At 49.0% G+C, this 18231-nt stretch overlaps 3 protein-coding genes across 29 annotated transcripts in view; 2 read left to right on the forward strand and 1 right to left on the reverse strand.

The window, feature by feature from the left end:
• Positions 1 to 1774, forward strand: part of FAM118B (family with sequence similarity 118 member B) — a 49284-nt gene extending 47510 nt beyond the window's left edge. For 12 of the 22 annotated variants that reach the window (XM_035265014.3, XM_035265022.3, XM_035265028.3 and 9 more), the window contains 2 exons: positions 585 to 644; positions 1254 to 1774. In XM_035265014.3, the coding sequence (XP_035120905.1) occupies positions 585 to 644; positions 1254 to 1267 (74 nt within the window). In that variant the 3' untranslated portion in view covers positions 1268 to 1774. The remainder of the gene's footprint in view (positions 1 to 584; positions 645 to 1253) is intronic. The other 10 variants (XM_035265021.3, XM_078339794.1, XM_078339802.1 and 7 more) reach the window with 2 other exon arrangements.
• A 277-nt stretch (positions 1775 to 2051) lies between these two features.
• On the reverse strand, positions 2052 to 7998 carry SRPRA (SRP receptor subunit alpha). The gene is made up of 14 exons (XM_002754570.7): positions 7791 to 7998; positions 7081 to 7164; positions 6622 to 6785; positions 6251 to 6411; positions 5841 to 6000; positions 5557 to 5707; positions 5262 to 5353; positions 5038 to 5156; positions 4813 to 4899; positions 4375 to 4547; positions 4070 to 4283; positions 3473 to 3636; positions 3284 to 3382; positions 2052 to 3152 (listed from the first exon to the last, which is right to left on the reverse strand). Exons 1-14 carry the CDS (start codon positions 7905 to 7907, stop codon positions 3024 to 3026), a joined length of 1914 nt encoding a protein of 637 aa, XP_002754616.3. The 5' UTR covers positions 7908 to 7998; the 3' UTR covers positions 2052 to 3023.
• Positions 7999 to 8259: 261 nt separating this feature from the next.
• On the forward strand, positions 8260 to 18160 carry FOXRED1 (FAD dependent oxidoreductase domain containing 1). 6 transcript variants are annotated; one of them, XM_009007088.5, is made up of 11 exons: positions 8260 to 8526; positions 10775 to 10995; positions 12654 to 12764; positions 13042 to 13160; positions 14939 to 15033; positions 15338 to 15439; positions 15805 to 15881; positions 16067 to 16227; positions 16450 to 16579; positions 17111 to 17215; positions 17471 to 18160. In XM_009007088.5, exons 1-11 carry the CDS (start codon positions 8310 to 8312, stop codon positions 17723 to 17725), a joined length of 1593 nt encoding a protein of 530 aa, XP_009005336.1. In that variant the 5' UTR covers positions 8260 to 8309; the 3' UTR covers positions 17726 to 18160. The 6 variants fall into 6 exon arrangements, with proteins under 6 accessions (XP_009005336.1, XP_078195907.1, XP_002754618.1 ...); XM_078339781.1 differs by having other exon boundaries at positions 14943 to 15033; XM_002754572.6 differs by having other exon boundaries at positions 8260 to 8394.
• Positions 18161 to 18231: the final 71 nt, after the last annotated feature.

The following is an 18231-nucleotide window of genomic DNA, read 5'->3' on the forward strand; positions in this document are numbered from 1 at the left end:
TATCTATGCCAGTATTATCCAATAGAGTTTTCCGCAGTCATAAGAATATTATAATCTTAACTGTCCAATGTCATAGCCAGGAGCCACATGAGGCTGTTGCACATTTGAAATGTGGCTAGTGTGACTGAGGAATGGAATTTTTAATTTAATTTAAAACTAAGTAGCTGCATATGGCTAGTGCTACCATGTTTTATACTGTGGGAGTATTCTGCTCCTTTTCACTCTTCTATTTCAATTTGCTCATTCACATGCCATTTGCCCATCTCTGTTGAGACTCAATTTTTACCTAAACTTGGCTCTCTAGACTCTTAGGGACAGCAGACACATGTTGCCTATATGGAAAATGTTTTGTCTACAAGCAATCGTAGTGCACTAAGGAAACTCACTGCTTCCCTGTTAGGTAATGCAAGTCTAAAGACTACTCCAGTTTATCCTCTCTGCCTGCTCATCTTCCCAATGACTGTTTCATTTCTAAATGCCATCTTTTTCAGTCATACCATATCCTCATCTCCCTTTAGTTTTCTTTTTGCTATTAATAGTTTTAGCTTTTTCAGTCTAATGTCTGATGTCAATGTCCTCTTTAGCAGGGATGGTGAGAGAAGGTCAGCTAAATGGCTCATCTGCAGCACACAGTGAAATAAGAGGTATACTGTTTCCTATTCTACTATTTATCACTCTGTAGCAGTCTTTCTAGGACTTGGCTAAGACTATAGAGAATGTTACTTTGGACCTCACATTGCCAAATTTTAAAAAACACTATAGAGAATAATTTTCCTCTCCTACCCATTAAGGATTCTATCTTTTCCTATCTAGTCTATTATAATCTAGTGAAATGATCAGTTAATTTTTTTAAAAAGTGCTGCTGGGTATGGTGGCTCAGGCCTGTAACCCCCTACACTTTGGGAGGCCAAGGTGGGAGGACTGCTTGAGCCCAGGAGTTTGAAACCAGCCTGAGCAACATAGCAAGCCACCATTTCTACAAAAAAAAATTTTTTTAACTGCCAGGTGTGATGATGTGTCTGTAGTCCCAGCTACTCAGGAGGCTGAGGCGAGAGGCTTGCTTGAACCCAGGAGTTCAAGGCTACAGTGAGCTATGATTGTGTTACTGCACAAATTTTAAATATATTACAAAATTCCTAGAATCTCCTGTCTTGCCTTCTGAAGGGTTAGGATTGACTTAAATATCTGAAACTTGGGATGCATACACCTGTTTTGTGAAACTTCATTTTGTTCTCTTTTCTTTCTCCCCACAGGCTGTAGTACATGAGCAAGCTAGAGAAATCACCACTGTTAGACCAAGCTGTTAGGCCCTACCATGGACGGTGTTTAACAAGTAAACTTACAAGAAGCCAACACAGCTCCCAGAAAGTACCAATAGCCAGAGGTTGAAGGGTGGGGGAAATGTTCCAGTGTAATCCTTCATGCCACCTGGTTCTTGATATTCTGCTGCCTGTTCAAGAATACAAGTGACAGCAGGACCCAAATGCAGCTCCCGACCCACTCCCCCGGGCTGGACATGCTTGTGTCCACACAGAACACTAATGTGATACCTCCACTGACTGGCTGCAGCTCTGCATGAAAGACTTGGGGTCTACATGCCATGGAATCACCATGGCTCTTGTTGCAGTTTTGTATTCTATAATTGGTTTTTCAATTAAGCTTAATGGCTTTTTTACAAACATGACTTGAAGCTCTAGTTTTCTAGATCTTTTACAGTGTACAGTATTTTATGTAACTGAGCTGTATTAAAAGCTTGTTCATTTACTTGCCAGGACCCTGGCTCTACTTTTAGAGTCATTGTAGAAAACTCTCTTGCATCAAGGTACTAACAAGCTTAATTTTAATAACTCCAATTTTAAAAGTTCCAATCTTTCACCTTGGGGTGGACCGATCGTTCTCAGGACAACTGTTTACTTACCTGACTCCCTAGAACATTACCAACTTCTGCTCTATTGTCCTGACCATAAGCAAGCCCTGGAACTATAGTTAGTGTGTTGAGGAATTTTAGTTTTGAATCCCGTGTAAAAGAACTCCAAGACCTAAAAGGGAACTTATTTATGAAATTTATTTTCTTATATAAATTATGTATTTCTCTGGGCAGACAGCTGTCACCTTATTGCACTAATAGCACATCTGTAATACCAAGCTACAGGACAAGTCTTAACAAGAGGTTTGTATTCTTCAATGTAGCACTTGTCTACCAGGCACTGTAGAGGAGAGTGATGAGGAAAAGCCAGGACTGCTTAGGAAGTGAAGGATGGAAGGGGGAGGGGGACAACACATACCCTTCTGACAATTGGCTTCCTCCCAGGAAGGGGAACATGCAAAGCTTACTTCTGGATTTTGGGAGTGGGAAGAGTTTGAAGGCCGAGAAACCCAATGCAACCCTGCAGCTCAGCTCCTTTATTTCTGAGGGAAGCAGGGACTCATCTGCTCATTTGCAACAAATCACTCCAGCCTAGCAGATGCTTTGGGTAAACATGGAGTAGCAGTCATCATCAGAATTAGAATTAGCAGCAATTAACAGGCAATACACTGCCACAGTGAGGCGGCTGTCATCCAGGTCCCAGGGACCTGCAGGCTGTGTATCCTAGGGAGAGGTGCCATTCAAGACCTGGCGCTGGCTCTAGAAGAGTCTCTTAGCCTAATGCAGCTGGGACTCATTAGGCTCAGATGGCTCTTGGCCACACTAATTATTAGCAAAGCTCTGGTGTTGGGTTCCAACCATTGGTCAAAGCTGTAATGAGACTGAGTCTGTAGGCAGAGTGAAGCAGGTGCCTGAGTAGGAAGGGGGAGGCCCACTGGGTGAGGGTCAGTGGGCAATGATTGTAACATGATTAGGCCCTCCTAGCAGATGGCAGCTGTGCTGAATGGGGAGTAGAATGAGAAGGAGCCACAAGCCCCTTCACTCTGCCTTTGCACTACACTGAAGACAAGTTGCTCACATACTCTAAAGCACATTCTTGATACAGGAAGAAGGGCTTGTGGGGAAAGCGGCGATTTGGTATTGGGCAAGAGCCACATTAAGCCTTCATGAGGGCAGCCACCACAGCCTTGGCATTGAGACTGCGTAGGTCACAGTAGGTCTGGCCAGTGCCCACAAAGACGATGGGTTTGCTTGTGATGTACGTCATAGAAATAGCAGCTCCCACCTAAGTGGAGAAGGAGGACAGCCAATCAACACGAGCCCACTTAGGAACAGGAAGTGCTGGAGCCAAGGTTTCCTTGCAGCCTCAGCTCTTTTGTGGAGGATGCCCATTCCACCCTCTAGTCTCATGTTTACCTTGTCATCAATGGTATCAAATTTGGTAAGAACAATGCCATCAATGAGCCGAGGTGTCTGGGCCATAGAATGGTCAGCCAGGGCTCTGTTGAACTTGACCTGCAAAGAAGAAAGGTGACAGAGTGTAAAAACCATCTAAATTGACCAAAGCTTATTAGGTTGTAAAGGGAACTGGGCCCACACTCTCACCAGCTGGTCCACGGCTTCATTGCCTACTAAGGCTTCTCCTACAAACAGCACCAAGTCAGGTGTATTGACAGTAATGAGTTTGGCCAGGGCAGTCATCAGAGGGGCATTGTCTTGCATGCGGCCCGCCGTGTCCACCAGCACCACATCAAAGCCTTGGTTACGTGCTAGAGAAAGAAAGTGGTCAACTCTGAACACCTGGACTGCCCCTCTCAAAAAGTCCTAGTTTGGCTCTATTAAGTCTACCTATTCACGGTCTTGGGCTCTGGATTTGGTTCCAAAGTAATGTGAGAAAAACTTGACTGCATGCTTGGCCATCACCAAACATTCAGGAAAAGGAAGGCAACAGGATAAAGGTGACCAAATTCAGGTTGCTTTGGTTAGGGCACATTAGCTTTGCCTGCAACTACACATTGCAGAGCATGGCAAGTAACTGATCTTTTTCCTACCCAAAAGCAGAGCATGGCAAGTAACTGATCTTTTTCCTGTAACTGAGCAACGAGTCTGCAGGAGCACAAGCCTGATCCTCTCCAAGTTCCAAAAGAACCCAAGGAGGAAAAGGGACCCCAAATAAGCCCCTGAACATCCCGTGCACTGTACCAAAGGCAATGGCTTCCATGGCAATGCCAGCAGCATCCTTGCCATAGCCCTTTTCAAACAACTGCACCATGGTGCGGCCAGCATGCTTCTCAGGAGGGTGTAGGGCACTCAAACGCCGGGTGTGTGTACGCAGCTGCTCCACAGCCCCGGCACGAAATGTGTCACAGGCAGCAATGAGGACACTGAAGCCATTCTCTAACAACCAGAAGGAAATCTGTGAAAAGTGAGAAAAGTGACCTTAAGCTAGGATTTTGAGACATGAGAAATACAGAAATATCAGTGACAGGCTGGGGAGCTGCACTGACCTTGGCAAGATTAGTAGATTTCCCCACTCCATTAACGCCACAGAAGGTGACGACATAAGGGCGCTGGCGACGCTGGGCATCCATGATATCCCGGAGCATGTCTACACGACGCTGTGGCTGCAGAATCTGCACCAGGGACTCCTGTAGGGCTTGCTTTACTGTGGAAGTCACCGCTGAAAGGGGAGGTGAAGAAGGCTTTCAAAAATGCCTAACACCTTTCTGAGCTAAGGGGACTAGGACAATACTAGAATCTTGTCCCAGAAATCCAGAGCAGATGCACATTACAAAGACTAACTCATTTAATCCTCAATAACCCTTAAAATCTAGGTTATAGAGGTTAAGGAATTTGCCAAAAGTCACATACCTAGTAAGAATGGAACTCTCTGCACTTAACCTCTTGGTACCCATAAGCACTTTCTCACTTAGGGAGGTACTTACTGCTGAATGTCCCCATCACCTTCCCTTCCAACTTGTTGGCAACAGATTCACAGAGCTGGACAGCAATGTCTGCAGCCACGTTCTTAGCTGAGGAGAGAGGGACAGGTATGTCAGTTCTATGTTAGCAATGACCAGTCTTTATGGTACAGGTGAGAAACACTAGGTGTTTCTGCTCTCAACTACCCCTATCTGTGAACATGAGTCAGCCCTGTTCTCAGAACTTACCAATAAGATGATCGCGCATCTTGTCCAGCACAGATTCCATGTCTTCGCGACTCAAGCTCTTTGAACCCACAAGGCCCTTCAGCATTCCAAACATGCCACCCAGTGTTCCCTTGGTAGCACTGCAGGGATAGGAGATCAGAAATACACATCAAGCCAGTAGGTAGGAGTTGTATCTTACCAGTTCCACAGATGCATATACCACCCCCCACCTGAAATTTCCCTACCTAGGTTTGGTGGAGTTTTGAGCAGCCCCTTCATCATCAGAGCTGCTGCAGTCCAGATCCTGAAGCTGCCCCCCAGGCCCAGTACCTCGAATCTGGAAGATAGGGGGAAAGGAGATGGGGTCAGGAACACTAAGGTCTCTGAGGAAGAAGTCCACATTGCTCTATCTCTTTCATTCGGGGAAGCTCCAAGTAGAACTTACGCCTCATTCAAACCAAGGTATCACCTTCCCGCTCTCTTGTGTCTCCCAATTTCTTATTAAAGATAACCTTCACTTTGACCCCTGTTGCCTCTTACCAAGTTGATGTCCTCAGACAAGGCAGCCTCAGGGGTTCCATTGGTGGTGGGAGTACTATAATCCAAGACTTCTTTGTTAGCAGAGCCACCCAGTTCCCACACCCGGGGTGCTTTTTTGCCCTTCTCCTTTGGAGCATCTGACTTGGACTTGCTGCAACAGGTTATAAGACAAAGGGTTATGGTGGAGAAGTAGGAAAGGAAACATGAGCCAGAGATCAGAACACCCTCGCACCCATCGTGTCTAGATTAGAGTATTTTGAGAGTACTGGAGAAAGAGTGCTCACTTGGACTTCTCCATACCCCTCCCGTGCTTCTGAATGAACTCTTCTCGCTTCCTGCGGATCAGCTCCTCTTTGGAAAGTTCTACTCCGTTCTCAGGACCCACTGGAAGACCTGACTTTTCTGCAGGGACTGCTTTGCTGGTAGCCAAAGGACCATCAGAACCTGTTGGAAAAAAACTTACTGAAGAAAAAAAAAGACCAATCCCAACCACCAGACAATGGCTAAAAGTTTTCCAAATTGTTCAAAGGAAATTTGGACCAAACATCTTAGGGTTCACAAGGCCTGGGAATTACAGGATGGTGAGCATTTGAGTGAGAAGGAGGCAAGGAATGACAGGAGGAAGACCACCTGAGTCCTTAGCACCGTGTTAATGCCCTTCATGTCCCAGTATGTCCAAAGAATTCAAACTCACCTTCCTTCTTGGCCCCCTTTTTTTTGCTATTCTTTGCTTTTTCCTTGGGCTTTTCCCCCCGTGTCTCAATCATGGACCTTGCAGGTTTCTTGGCCTTTTCAGAATCTTCAAATTTCTTCATGGTAGTGGGAGCACGGATCTTACTGCTCTCCTCTGCTTCACTAAACAACAAAACAGAATGGTTTGCCTTTCTACCTCCTGCAGGAGGAAAAACAGTCCAGAGAAAGGACTTTCACACCCAAGAGGACAATGAGAACTGGGTAGCAAATCAGGAATGTCTAAAAACACACCCATTTACCACCCTTGAGCCACCTTCGGAGAGTTCATCAAATCATGAAAATAAACTGATTTAGAGAAGGCAGGCCTCTCACCGAAGGAGCCGCAGGAAGTCATTTCGGAAATCAAAAGTGCCATTCAATAAACTTAAAGCACTTTGTTGTTGGATCTCTGTGCGGTACTTGTCCCGAAACAGCCGGTGCACGTCATCTATCAATTTGTCTACATACGTTAGTGTCAGAATCTTTTGAAAACCAACCTGTTTAGGAGAAGAAACAAAGCCAACAGATCTGCTTACATGCCAGCCTAAAATGGAGGGAAGCCAACTCAACCCTGGCTTTCAGAGATAGGTTCAGCCACCTGGCTGGTTTCCCTGTCGTGAGAGGCAGCCAAGCTCCCTGCCTGGGCCCAGTAGCTGCTGTTTCCCCCCATTTACCTTTCTAGTTTACTGAGTTAGGTCATCATATACACTGGCTGCAATTAATCCGAGTTCTCTTAATAATCAGGACTATGCTAAGAATGTAATCATTGTCCCTCTACAACACCCCACTTACCACAAACACCAGCTCAAACTGGTTGTCCAGTTTATACTTGAGTGTGAGTGCCTCATGGGTGAAGGAGTTGTTACCTCCCCGCTCCTGGAGAAAAAGTATGTCTCAGTGTTCAGACTATCCCCAGAAAACCCAGGTTTGGGCACTGGGTTTGGATTACCTTTGGAAAAGAACGATACATTTCCCCCAAATTCAAGTTTGTCCCCAGGACAAGAGGATGCTGGGGCACTTCCCTCTGACATTCCACCAGAAAGAAAAGAAGATACCAAGTTGGGGTAAAGAGGTGAGAGAAAGACACATGGGAGCCAAAAGCGCAACAGTCATATAAGCAATCAGATTACTAACAGTCATATAAGCAATCAGATTACTAGCGGCTATACACCATTTAGTTTCGTAAAGGTGTTTTCCCATCTGTTATTTCACCTAGCCTCGAAACAACAAAAACAAGGTGCTGGGGATAAACAGAGGGAGAGGAGGGAAATCCCAAAGGCGCCGGAATTCGGCTACAGTCCAGACACCAGAGGTGGGGGCCGTCACTAAGTTGCGGAGTAGTCTGAAGAGGGCAGGAAAACGAAGTGGAGTCCGGGTTATGCTTGAGTTGCCAGTTTGAGGTGGGCGGGGAAGATGGGAGGAGACGCGGAATAGAGTCCAAGGGGACCATGGACCGGGTCAGGGAAGAAGAGCCTGGAGTTCTGATCCCGCGGGGGCGGTACCTGCAGCAGCACAGAACGAATCAACGCGTTAACGGGCCCGGTGCATGAGTCGCTCACGCCCTGGAAGCACCAGAGTACAAGCCCGCCCTTGGAGAAAATGGTGAAGAAGTCGAGCATGGCGGCAGCGGCAGAGGAGCTGATGCCGGCGCCGGGGACTCAGGCCGCGATCGCCGCCGCTTCCTGCTGCGCCAAGCGCGGGACACGTCACACCAGCGGCCCCGGAAACCGGCTCAACCGCACTTCCGCTCAGAACGCCGGGTGCCCTCCCCATCTCCGCCCTAGGGCGCGCAGGACTGACGTATCACAAGGCCCGCCAATGGTGGGTGGGAGCGGGCCTGGGTGGGGCTCCCGGAGAGGTCTCGGGGCGATAGCCGCCTATAGCGTCGGGGGGGCGGAGCCCCGAGGGGCCGCTGGCCAATTGGCGCGCTCGTCTGAATGGCGTTTGGCGCGCAGCAGTGACGGCTGGGTTGATAGCGAGGCAGCTGTGCAGCTCTCAGCGGGCTCGCGCTCAGAAGGGCTATGCTTCCGAGGGTTCTGTCGCTCGGCGTGCGCCGGGGCCCCTTGACCAGGAGGCCAGGCACGCTCAGAGGAGGCTTTTCTCTGGGTAAAGTTGTCGACGACAGATGGTATTGTGGATCTGGGGTGCGCCCAACCTCCGGCTGTGTGCCCTTCAGGACACGGAACCGTGCCCCACACTGGCAGGACAGTGGGTCGGCTTGGGGAAGGGGATATAAATGTAGGTTTCAGAGCCTGTAGGGGCTGGGCAGGTGTATGGCTCCCAAGGCTATCCTTCTCAGGTGGCATGTCCCACATTATTCTACAACTCGGCTTACAGTCAGACTGATTCATAGGTGGCACAGATGTGCATTAAGTCTTGCCCGCGATGGTGTACTTAGTCCTGTGGCGGTGAAGGGATTCAGTGAATATCCTGGAAGATGGCTAGAGTTTATCTAGAGAGGGAAAATTTCAATAGACAGACAGTAGAACAGTTCAAGACTGGATAGAGGCTGAGCACGGTGGCTCACGCCTGTCGTCTCAGCCCTTTGGGAAATCGAGGTGGGTGGATCACCTGAGGTCAGGAGTTTGCAACCAGCCTGGCCAACAGAGTGTAACACCGTCTCTACTAAAAATACAAAAATTAGATGGGTGTGGTGGTGGGCTCCTGTAATCCCACATACTCGGGAGGCTGAGGCAGGAGAATCGCTTGAACCCAAAAGGCGAAGATTGCCGTGAGCCAAGATCACACCATTGCACTCCAGCCTGGGTGACAGAGCGAAATTCTTGCACTGCTAGCTAGCATAACTGTAGAAGTACATGGAGCAGGTGGGAACTGAGATCAGCCTTGAAGGATGTTTACCGGCTTAAGAAAGGTGTGTGTTCCAGTCTATGAAAAACTGAGTGCAGATTAGGAGAAAAATATTGTTCTTAGGCAAGGAACTAGCAAAAGCCATCTAAATAGATAGCGTAAGTAGTAACATGAAATGTAGTGTGGGCAGGTAAGCTAAGGCCAGACCAAAGGAGGATTCCAATGCTGCTGAGGAGTTTGAGTGAGATATGAAATGGCAAAGGGATTCATTTTTTTAAGGTACTTACTGAGCACTTAGAATATGCCAGGTGGTGAGAGAGGCTGGAGATTCAGTGAAGGTAAGCACAGCCTACCCACTCATGGATTTTAGAGTATGTAGTAATCACAAACTCAAAGTCGCAGTTGTGTCCAAGAGATCATGTAGAGTTTGACCTGGTCTAGGGGGTCAAGAAAGGCTTTCTTGAGCAAGGAATTAACTAGGCAAGGAAGTGGACACAGTCTCAAAGCAGAGAGGGCACGTGTAGGTTCCCTGTGGTGAGAGGAAATAAGGTGCGATCAAGGAACTCAAGGGGCTAGAGTGTAGGGGAAGACAAGAGGAACAGGAGCCAGATTGTGCAGTACCTTACAGGCCCTGTTTAAGGCTTTGGACTTTGGTCTTTAGAGTAATGGAAACCTGTTGGAGGATTTTAAGCGAGAGCATTTGTGATTAAATTTGTGTTTTGAAAAGAAATTTCTGGCCAGGCGCAGTGGCTCAGGCCTGTAATCCCAGCACTTTGGGAGGCTGAGGCGGGCAGATCACAAGGTCAAGAGATCAAGACCATCCTGGCCAACATGGTGAAACCCTATCTCTACTAGAAATACAAAAATTAGCCGGGCGTGATGGTGTGCACCTGTAACCCCAGCTCCTGGAGTGGCTGAGGCAGGAGAATCACTTGAGCCTGGGAGGTGGAGGTTGCAGTGAGCCAAAATTGCACCAGTGCACTCCAGCCTGGCGACAGAGCGAGACTCTGTCTCGAAAAGAAAAGAAAAGATATTTATAGCTATATTGTAAAATTGTTTGCAGCAAGGGATGGGGTCAGTGGGAACAGTTAGGATGCTTTTGCATTTGTCCAGTTGAGAGGTGATAGTGGCTTGGCCTAGGATGATGGTGGCAGAGAACGAAAGGGGACAGATTGAGGAGTTATTTGGAAGCCAGTCCTCAGGACTTGATTATAGATAGGTTATAAATGTAGGTTCGGTGGTGGTGATGGATATTCAGGATAAGGTGCCTCTTAGAGGTGCTGTGCTTCAGAGGATACTGTGACTTGGAGTGTGCCAGGGCCTCTTGGTCCAGAGGCCTGGAAGACCCAAGTGGGGATGACAGTGCAGTTGAGTATGTGAGTCAGAATCAGGAGAGGTCTATGCAGGAGGTAAATGTAGAAAATGAATTTTAGGAAGTTGAATCTTGCAGTGCTTGGCACAGTACCTGGAAAGGGAGACTGATGGCATGTGGACCATTCAGAAAACTGGCAACACTATTGGGTGCAAGGTGACCTCATGAGACAGGATGACAGTGGGGACTGCCGACTCGTATCTGTTTAGCCCACTTTTTCCTATGCCCATCCTCCAACCCCCTCCCCCTGCCCCCACCATGTGGGAAGGAAACATATGGTGCTCTGACCCTAACTACATCCCACAGACTGGGAGGAGAAGTTGTCTGAGATTAAGAAGAAGATCCAGTCAGTGCTGCCTGGAACGTCCTTGCATCCACTGTATGACAGCAGCCACCTGCCCCCCGACCACTCGGATGTGGTGATCGTAGGAGGTGGGGTACTTGGCCTTTCTGTGGCCTATTGGCTGAAGAAGCTGGAGAAGCAGCGAGGTGCTCTTCGGGTGCTGGTGGTGGAACGGGACCTCACGGTAAGGTCTGGGGTAGGGCAGAGTCAGGAGTGGGGCAAAAAAGATAACTCACATACTATTAAGGACTCTAGGGATGGGAAGGAGAGGAGGGGAAAGACCTCAATTTCGGGGGATCCAAAGGGCAGAAATTATGCTTTGGACCTTGTTGAGAAATTGTTCCAGGATCTTCCTTGGTCAAACCAGGAAGCTTGGCAATAAGGTTTGTGCTTTTGAAAGCAGATACCACAGTACTGGATTTTTCAAGATCTCACAGCTCTGATCACAAGAGCCTACATTCAAGCTCTAATTGTCTAAATTTTTTTTTTTTTTTTTTTTTTTTTTTTTGAGACAGAGTCTTGCTCTGTCACCCAGGCTGGAGTGCAGTGGCACAATCTCAGCTCACTTCAACTTCCACCTCCGAGGTTCAAGTGATTCTCTTGCCTCAGCCTCCCAAGTAGCTAAGATCACAGACATACACCATGATGCCCAGCTATTTTTTGTATTTTTAGTAAAGACAGGGTTTCACCATGTTGCCTAGGCTGGTCTTGAACTCCTGACCTCAAGTGATCCGCCCGCCTCAGCTTCCCAAAGTGCTGGGATGACAGGCATGAGCCACCATGCCTGGCCCTCAAGTTGCTTCTGTTAGGCCCCATTACTTCTTTTCTTTAAAGATGTTGAATATTGGCCCCCACTCTCTTCTGGCTTGTAGGGTTTCTGTCAAGAGATCTGCTGTGAGTCTGATGGGCTTCGCTTTGTGGGTAACCCGACCTTTCTCTCTGGCTGCCCTTAGCATTTTCTCCTTCATTTCAGCCCTGGTGAATCTGACGATTATGTGCCTTGGGGTTGCTCTTATTGAGGAATATCTTTGTGGTGTTCTCTGTATTTCCTGGACTTGAATATTGGCGTACCTTGCTAGGTTGGGGAAGTTTTCCTGGATAATATCCTAAAGAGTATTTTCCAGCTCGGATTCATTCTCTTCATCACATTAGGCCCCATTACTTCTGAGGTTTTTGCATTTTATTTTATTTATTTATTTTGAGACAGGGTCTCGTTCTGTTGCCCAGGCTGGAGTGCAGTGCAACCTCCACCTCCCAGGCTCAAGTGGTCCTCCTCTCAAGTAGCTGGGACCACAGGCGTGCACCGCCATACCTGGATAATTTTGGTATTTTTTGTAGTGATGGGTTTTTGCCATGTTGCCCAGGCTGGTCTCAGATTCCTGAGCTCAAGCAATCCACCCACCTCAGCCTCCCAAAGCGCTGGGATTACAGGCATGAGCCACCACCTGGCTGGTTTTTGCACTTTAGATGTTCCTGTTTGCGTTGCCAGCTAGCCACAAGCCTTGCTACTCTACTTCAATCATAACCTTTCATTTTCCAAATGCTAGATCAAATGTTAGTCCCCTGCCCTTGGACTTCCTTCCAGATCATTACCATTTTGTACCACTGGGTCAGCTCTTTCCAGATGACTGACCCTCTCTGCTCTGCACATCAGATTTTAAACACTGTTTTCTTCAAGTTGACTTACACATGGGTCTGTGCACCTCAACTCCTCTTAGATTACAGACTTGCAAATAGGACTGCCCTTAAACTATTGGTGTGTAGCTCGAATCTTTCAGTGCAGTGCTCTATTCACATGTGATAGGGTACTGGTCTACCTCAACTTTTCTTGTTTTTCCACAGTATTCACAGGCCTCCAGTGCGCTCTCACTGGGTGGGATTCATCAGCAGTTCTCATTGCCTGAGAACATCCATCTCTCCCTCTTTTCAGCCAGCTTTCTACGGAACATCAATGTAGGTGCAATGATATTTGGGATGTTGGGGTGATAACCCCTCCTTTAGCCCAGAGGGAGGAGCAGCCCAGCTAGCAAGGTAGCCAGAGAGCCGGAATGGGTCAGGCAATTAGGAGTGGGGGCCCTGGCCTTCCTTCCTAGTGGCGGTGCCTCACTGAGGTGGTGCCTCACTGAAGGTCTAGGGCACTGAGCCCCAGGAGCTATGGGGGAAGAATGCAGGAAAACTCTCCCTGGCGTCCTTAAGTCAGCCTCTTTCAGGAGCTTCTCTCTGCACACAGGAGCACCTGGCTGTAGTCGATGCCCCTCCCCTGGACCTCCAGTTCAACCCCTTAGGCTACCTCTGGCTGGCTTCAGAAAAGGATGCTGCAGCCATGGAGAACAACGTGAAAGTGCAGAGGTGGGTGCCTGGAACATCCTCTCAGCTGCTTTGCGGCCAAAGGTATTTGGTGACTCCTGTACCAGGTTAGGAACTGAGAAGGTGGAGTTGATAAGACAGATCCCTGCAGTCTAGGACCTCAGTGTGTCAGGAAGGAAATACACACACAGACCTGCAGTACCCCGTGGGAGTGCCATACCACGGATATGGACGAAATACTGCCAGGTGTCTCCTAGTTTATCAGATCATGAAAACCACCTGGAATACATCCCAGACCTAATAAGCCAGAATCTCTAGGGAAGGACCCCACAAGTCTGGGTTTTTAACAAGAATCTTAAGTCAGGAGTTAGCAAACATTTTCTATAAAGGGCCAGATAGGGCCGGGCGCGGTAGCTCACGCCTGTAATCCCAGCACTTTGGGAGGCCGAGACAGGTGGATCACAAGGTCAAGAGATTGAGACCATCCAGGTCAACATGGTGAAACCCCGTCTCTACTAAAAATACAAAAAATCAGCTGGGCATGGTGGCGCGTGCCTGTAATCCCAGCTACTCGGGAGGCTGAGGCAGGAGAATTGCCTGAGCCCAGGAGGCGGAGGTTGCGGTGAGCCGAGATTGCGCCATTGCACTCCAGCCTGGGTAACAAGAGCAAAACTCCGTCTCAAAAAAAAAAAAAGGGCCAGATAGTAAATATTTTAGGTTTTGCTGGCCGAACAGTCTTCATTGCAACCGCTCTGCTATCACAGCATTAAAGCAGCCATAGACAAAAGTAGAAATGAAGGAGTGTGGCTCATTTACGAAAACAGGCAGCAGGTCAGATTTGGCAATCCCTGCTCTAAATGATTCTCATAATCAGGTGAGGGTGGGCATCTTTGTGATGCAATGTGGCCAGAGGCTTTATTTTTATGTTTAACAAACACCCAAGTCTCACAGTGACATCGATTAATATCCTAAATGCTGTACAGATACTAACTTGTTTAATCGTCAGAACATCCCCACCCTACGTATGAGGAAACATGAGGCGCTAGTGGTGGCAGTGGGATTTTATTGGAAGCCAATAGTCTGGCTTGTGAGTGTTATGTTGGTGCCTCGCTATGTTGCCTTTGGGGGACAGTGTCCCAGAGGAGATACCTGTGCTCATGAACAGGTTTGTGCAAGGAGTGGAGAGGAAGTGGATCTAGGCAGGAGTGGAGGGAACAGGTTACCACCTTGTCATGAAAGTTCATGGAATAGGCTGGGTGCAGTGTCTCACGCCTGTAATCCCAGCACTTTGGGAGGTCGAGGCAGGTGGATCACCTGAGGTCAGGAGTTTGAGACCAGCCTGGTCAACATGGTGAAACCCTGTCTCTACTAAAAATGCTAAAATTAGCTGGGTGTGGTGGCGCGTGCCTGTAATCCCAGCTACTCAGGAGGCTGAGGTAGGAGAATCACTTGAACCTGGAAGGAAGAGGTTGCAATGAACCAAGATGGCACCACTGCACGCCAGCCTGGGCAACAGAGCCACACTCAATTAAAAAAAAAAAAAGAGTCATGAAATAAACCAGGCTGCGGGGAGCTCTGTGTGCTGAAGGGAGACAGGGAGATGAAGAGGGCATAGGGAAGGAAAGATAATCATAAGCTAAAGAGCCTGACTAGGAGGCTTGGTCTTCAGCCACTCAGCAATGAGGAAAAATAGGGGCGTTTGGGTTAGAGAAGTGGCATGAGTGAGCTGGACTCCCCACTTGTGGAGCTGGGGTTAATACTTCACCCGTCTGCACACTCCACTCTCTATACACATACACCGACCCACACATTTATCTCAGGCAGGAGGGAGCCAAAGTTTGTCTGATGTCTCCTGATCAGCTTCGGAACAAGTTTCCCTGGATAAACACAGAGGGAGTGGCTTTGGCATCTTATGGTGAGACTTGCTTGCAGAGGGGACAGCTTTTTTCCTGAAGACAGAGACTAAGGGGTGCTACAGGTTGGGAGTCTCAGTGCCCCACAGCCAAGCTGAAGGAAGAAGACTTCCCTCTTGTGTCATGGGGACTGCCCTGGGCCGTGCCAGTTCTCTGTCCTTCAGCAGGCTTTGTCTCTGTGGTTCAGTTGGTCAAGATGACCTTCCCCGGCTTACAAGCCCTAGAGAGGGGTTGGGGGCACAGGAAATACAATCAGAGAGCAGGAGTCTTCATCCCTCTTTGTGAGTTCTCTTTTTCTTATCACAGGTATGGAGGACGAAGGTTGGTTTGACCCCTGGTGTCTGCTCCAGGGGCTTCGGCGAAAGGTCCAGTCCATGGGAGTCCTTTTCTGCCAGGGAGAGGTGACACGTGAGTCTGAGCTTGTTTCCTCTAGCGACTGGGGCATAAGCCTCAACTAGGTCTTCTCTTCTTACTCACAGGCTAAGCAAGAGCTGGAGAGGGAAAGGGGTCTACCCTGAGGGCAGATCCTAGGCATCCTGACCCAAGCTCCTCACTGAGCGGTGTTATGACTTGTGATCTGCTTGATGATTTCACCTCAGCACTGTCCTATCAGAGTATGGCCAAGCTCATGCTAGTTCCTTCATCTCTGTTCGCTTCAGTGTCTGTGGGAAAGCTCCCATCCTCCAGCTTTCTTTCCTTAAGAAACCAGTGAAATCCCCATTTCCTTCCTCTTCGGGGCCTCCAAGGCCTATTTTTCATTTTCTTCTCTGCAGGTTTTGTCTCTTCATCTGACCGCATGTTGACCAAAAATCAGAAAGAGGTGAAATTGAAAAGGATCTATGAAGTCCACGTAAGTCTCTAGTCTGGTGATGTCCTTATCAAAATGGAGGGACGGGAAAGGTAGTGACTCTCCTTGTTTTGGTCTTTGACCCACTTTCCAGTCTGAGTAAACTAAGGCTCAGGAAGCAGTGCGCCTCTCAGGGTGCCTGGTATGTGGTCCAGGCCTTCCCACCCCTCACCCACTGGTGCCTGCAGGTGAAGATGGACAACAGCGTGGAATACCAGCCTGTGGAATGCGCCTTAGTGATCAATGCAGCCGGAGCCTGGTCTGCGCAAATTGCAGCACTGGCTGGTATTGGGAAGGGGCCGCCTGACACCCTGCAGGGCACCAAGCTACCTGTGGAGCCGAGGAAAAGGTAACTGCCCTCTGGGCAGCTGAGGAGTTTGGTGAGATAAAGAAAAATGACATCAAAGTCAGATAAGTGTGTGCATGCGCGTGTGTGTATGGGGTTGGGGAGGGTTGTTAGCTGTGTGTGCGTGTGTGTGTGTGTGTGTGTGTGTGTGTGTGTGTATACAAGGTTGGGGAGGGTTGCTAGCCATGCTGTTTTTGCAGTTCATAACCACACTGGTTGTGGCAGGTATGTGTATGTGTGGCACTGCCCCCAGGGACCAGGCCTGGAGAGTCCGTTGGTTGCAGACACTAGTGGAACCTATTTCCGCCGGGAAGGATTAGGTAGCAACTACCTAGGTGGCCGTAGCCCCACTGAGGTAAGCTGAGTGGGGTGGGACATGCTGGCAAGGAGACATCAAATAACTGTCACAAAAGACTCAGGCTTTTGGCCAGATGTGGTGGCTCATGCCTGTAATCTTAGCACTTTGGGAGGCCAAGGTGGGTGGATCACCTGAGGTCAGGAGTTTGAGACCAGCCTGGCCAACATGGCAAAACCCTGTCTCCTAAAAATATAAAAATTAGCTGGGCCTGGTGGCAGTGCCAGTGCGTACCTATAATCCCAGCTACTCAAGGCTGAGGCAGGAGAATCACCTGAACCCAGGAAGTGGAGGTTGCAGTGAGCCAAGATCACGCCATTGTACTCCAGCCTGGGCGATGAGTGAAACACCGTCTCAAAAACAAATCAGGCTTTTTTGGAGGCTGTGTGCTATGTTAATTGATGTTGCGGCCCCCTCGGATTTGAACTGGGACCGTTTCTCCCCATCCCCTACCTACACAGGGATTGTTAAACAAGTTTGGGTCTGCCGTGTCTTAGGCAATGTAAGCCTTGTCCCCACCTCTCACCCCAGGAGGAAGAACCAGACCCAGAGAACCTGGAAGTGGACCATGATTTCTTCCAGGACAAGGTGTGGCCCCATTTGGCTCAGAGGGTCCCAGCTTTTGAGACTCTGAAGGTAACTGGCAGGGGCTGGTGTTCCTTTTTATTTTTGGACATTGGATGGGACAGGTGACAGTGGAGCATGTTGGTCCCCTTGGACCTGTCCACTGCCTTAATCCCTCCACGTCACAGTTGCTAAAGAATCTGTGGGACCCATCCCATCCCATGGACCCCTCAGCAGTGGGTAGAGGGTACTTTGTGCTGACCCCTGATGACCGGATGGAGCGTGGCTGCAGCCTTCCTGAGGACCCAGCATTTTGTGCACGTACAGGTTCAGAACGCCTGGGCCGGCTATTACGACTACAACACCTTTGACCAGAATGGTGTGGTGGGCCCCCATCCACTAGTTGTCAACATGTTCTTTGCTACTGGCTTCAGTGGTCATGGGCTCCAGCAGGCCCCTGGTGTGGGACGAGCTGTGGCAGAGATGATACTGGAGGGCCGCTTCCAGACCATCAACCTGGACTCCTTCCTCTTCAGCCGCTTTTACTTAGGAGAGAAGATCCAGGAGGACAACATCATCTGAGCATGTACGCTCTGCACCGGCCCCACTGGCTTGCATCCTGGCCGTGTTCACAGCCTTCTTTCTTCTATTTCTGTTCCAGTCTTCCCCAGCACTGTGCTGGGCCTTCTCCCTTTCCCCACTCTCCTCTCAGGCAGGCCACTGCACCTACATGGCTGGGCAGGCACAGGCACTGAGGCCCAGGCCAACAGCGAGTGATGAGCAGGATCCTAGGACTGATCTGTAGCCCATGCTGGTGTCATCCACCAGGGAAATCCAGCTGGAGGCTTGGGCACCCTGGCCCAGGACTGGCTCCATCCTGGCACTCACCACAAAACACTGCCTCTGACCCTCAGCAGACAAAGCCCTGGCAGGGGAGTGTTCCAGGGCAGACTGGCTCAGGTTTATTGGTTGTCTGTTTACCCTATCCATCAATCAATACACGTGAGTAACTCCTTCTCTCCAGTATTCTGTCTCTTCTTTTCATCATACAGCAGCAGCTTTTGAAGTACCCCACTAGCCTTACACCA

The sequence above is a fragment of the Callithrix jacchus genome, chromosome 10 (assembly GCF_049354715.1).
Source record: "Callithrix jacchus isolate 240 chromosome 10, calJac240_pri, whole genome shotgun sequence".
NCBI classification, from domain to species: Eukaryota; Metazoa; Chordata; class Mammalia; order Primates; family Cebidae; genus Callithrix; species Callithrix jacchus.

Coding starts and splice junctions, on each gene's coding strand:
- SRPRA (XM_002754570.7), bottom strand. CDS start 7,907: ATGCTCGACTTCTTCACCATTTTCTCCAAGGGCGGGCTTGTACTCTGG. Junction 6,786..7,080: donor AGTTTGAGCTGGTGTTTGTG/GTAAGTGGGGTG, acceptor TCTCCTAAACAG/GTTGGTTTTCAAAAGATTCT. Junction 3,637..4,069: donor CATGGAAGCCATTGCCTTTG/GTACAGTGCACG, acceptor TTCTTTCTCTAG/CACGTAACCAAGGCTTTGAT.
- FOXRED1 (XM_009007088.5), top strand. CDS start 8,310: ATGCTTCCGAGGGTTCTGTCGCTCGGCGTGCGCCGGGGCCCCTTGACC. Junction 13,161..14,938: donor AACAACGTGAAAGTGCAGAG/GTGGGTGCCTGG, acceptor CATTTATCTCAG/GCAGGAGGGAGCCAAAGTTT. Junction 16,580..17,110: donor GTGGCCGTAGCCCCACTGAG/GTAAGCTGAGTG, acceptor CTCTCACCCCAG/GAGGAAGAACCAGACCCAGA.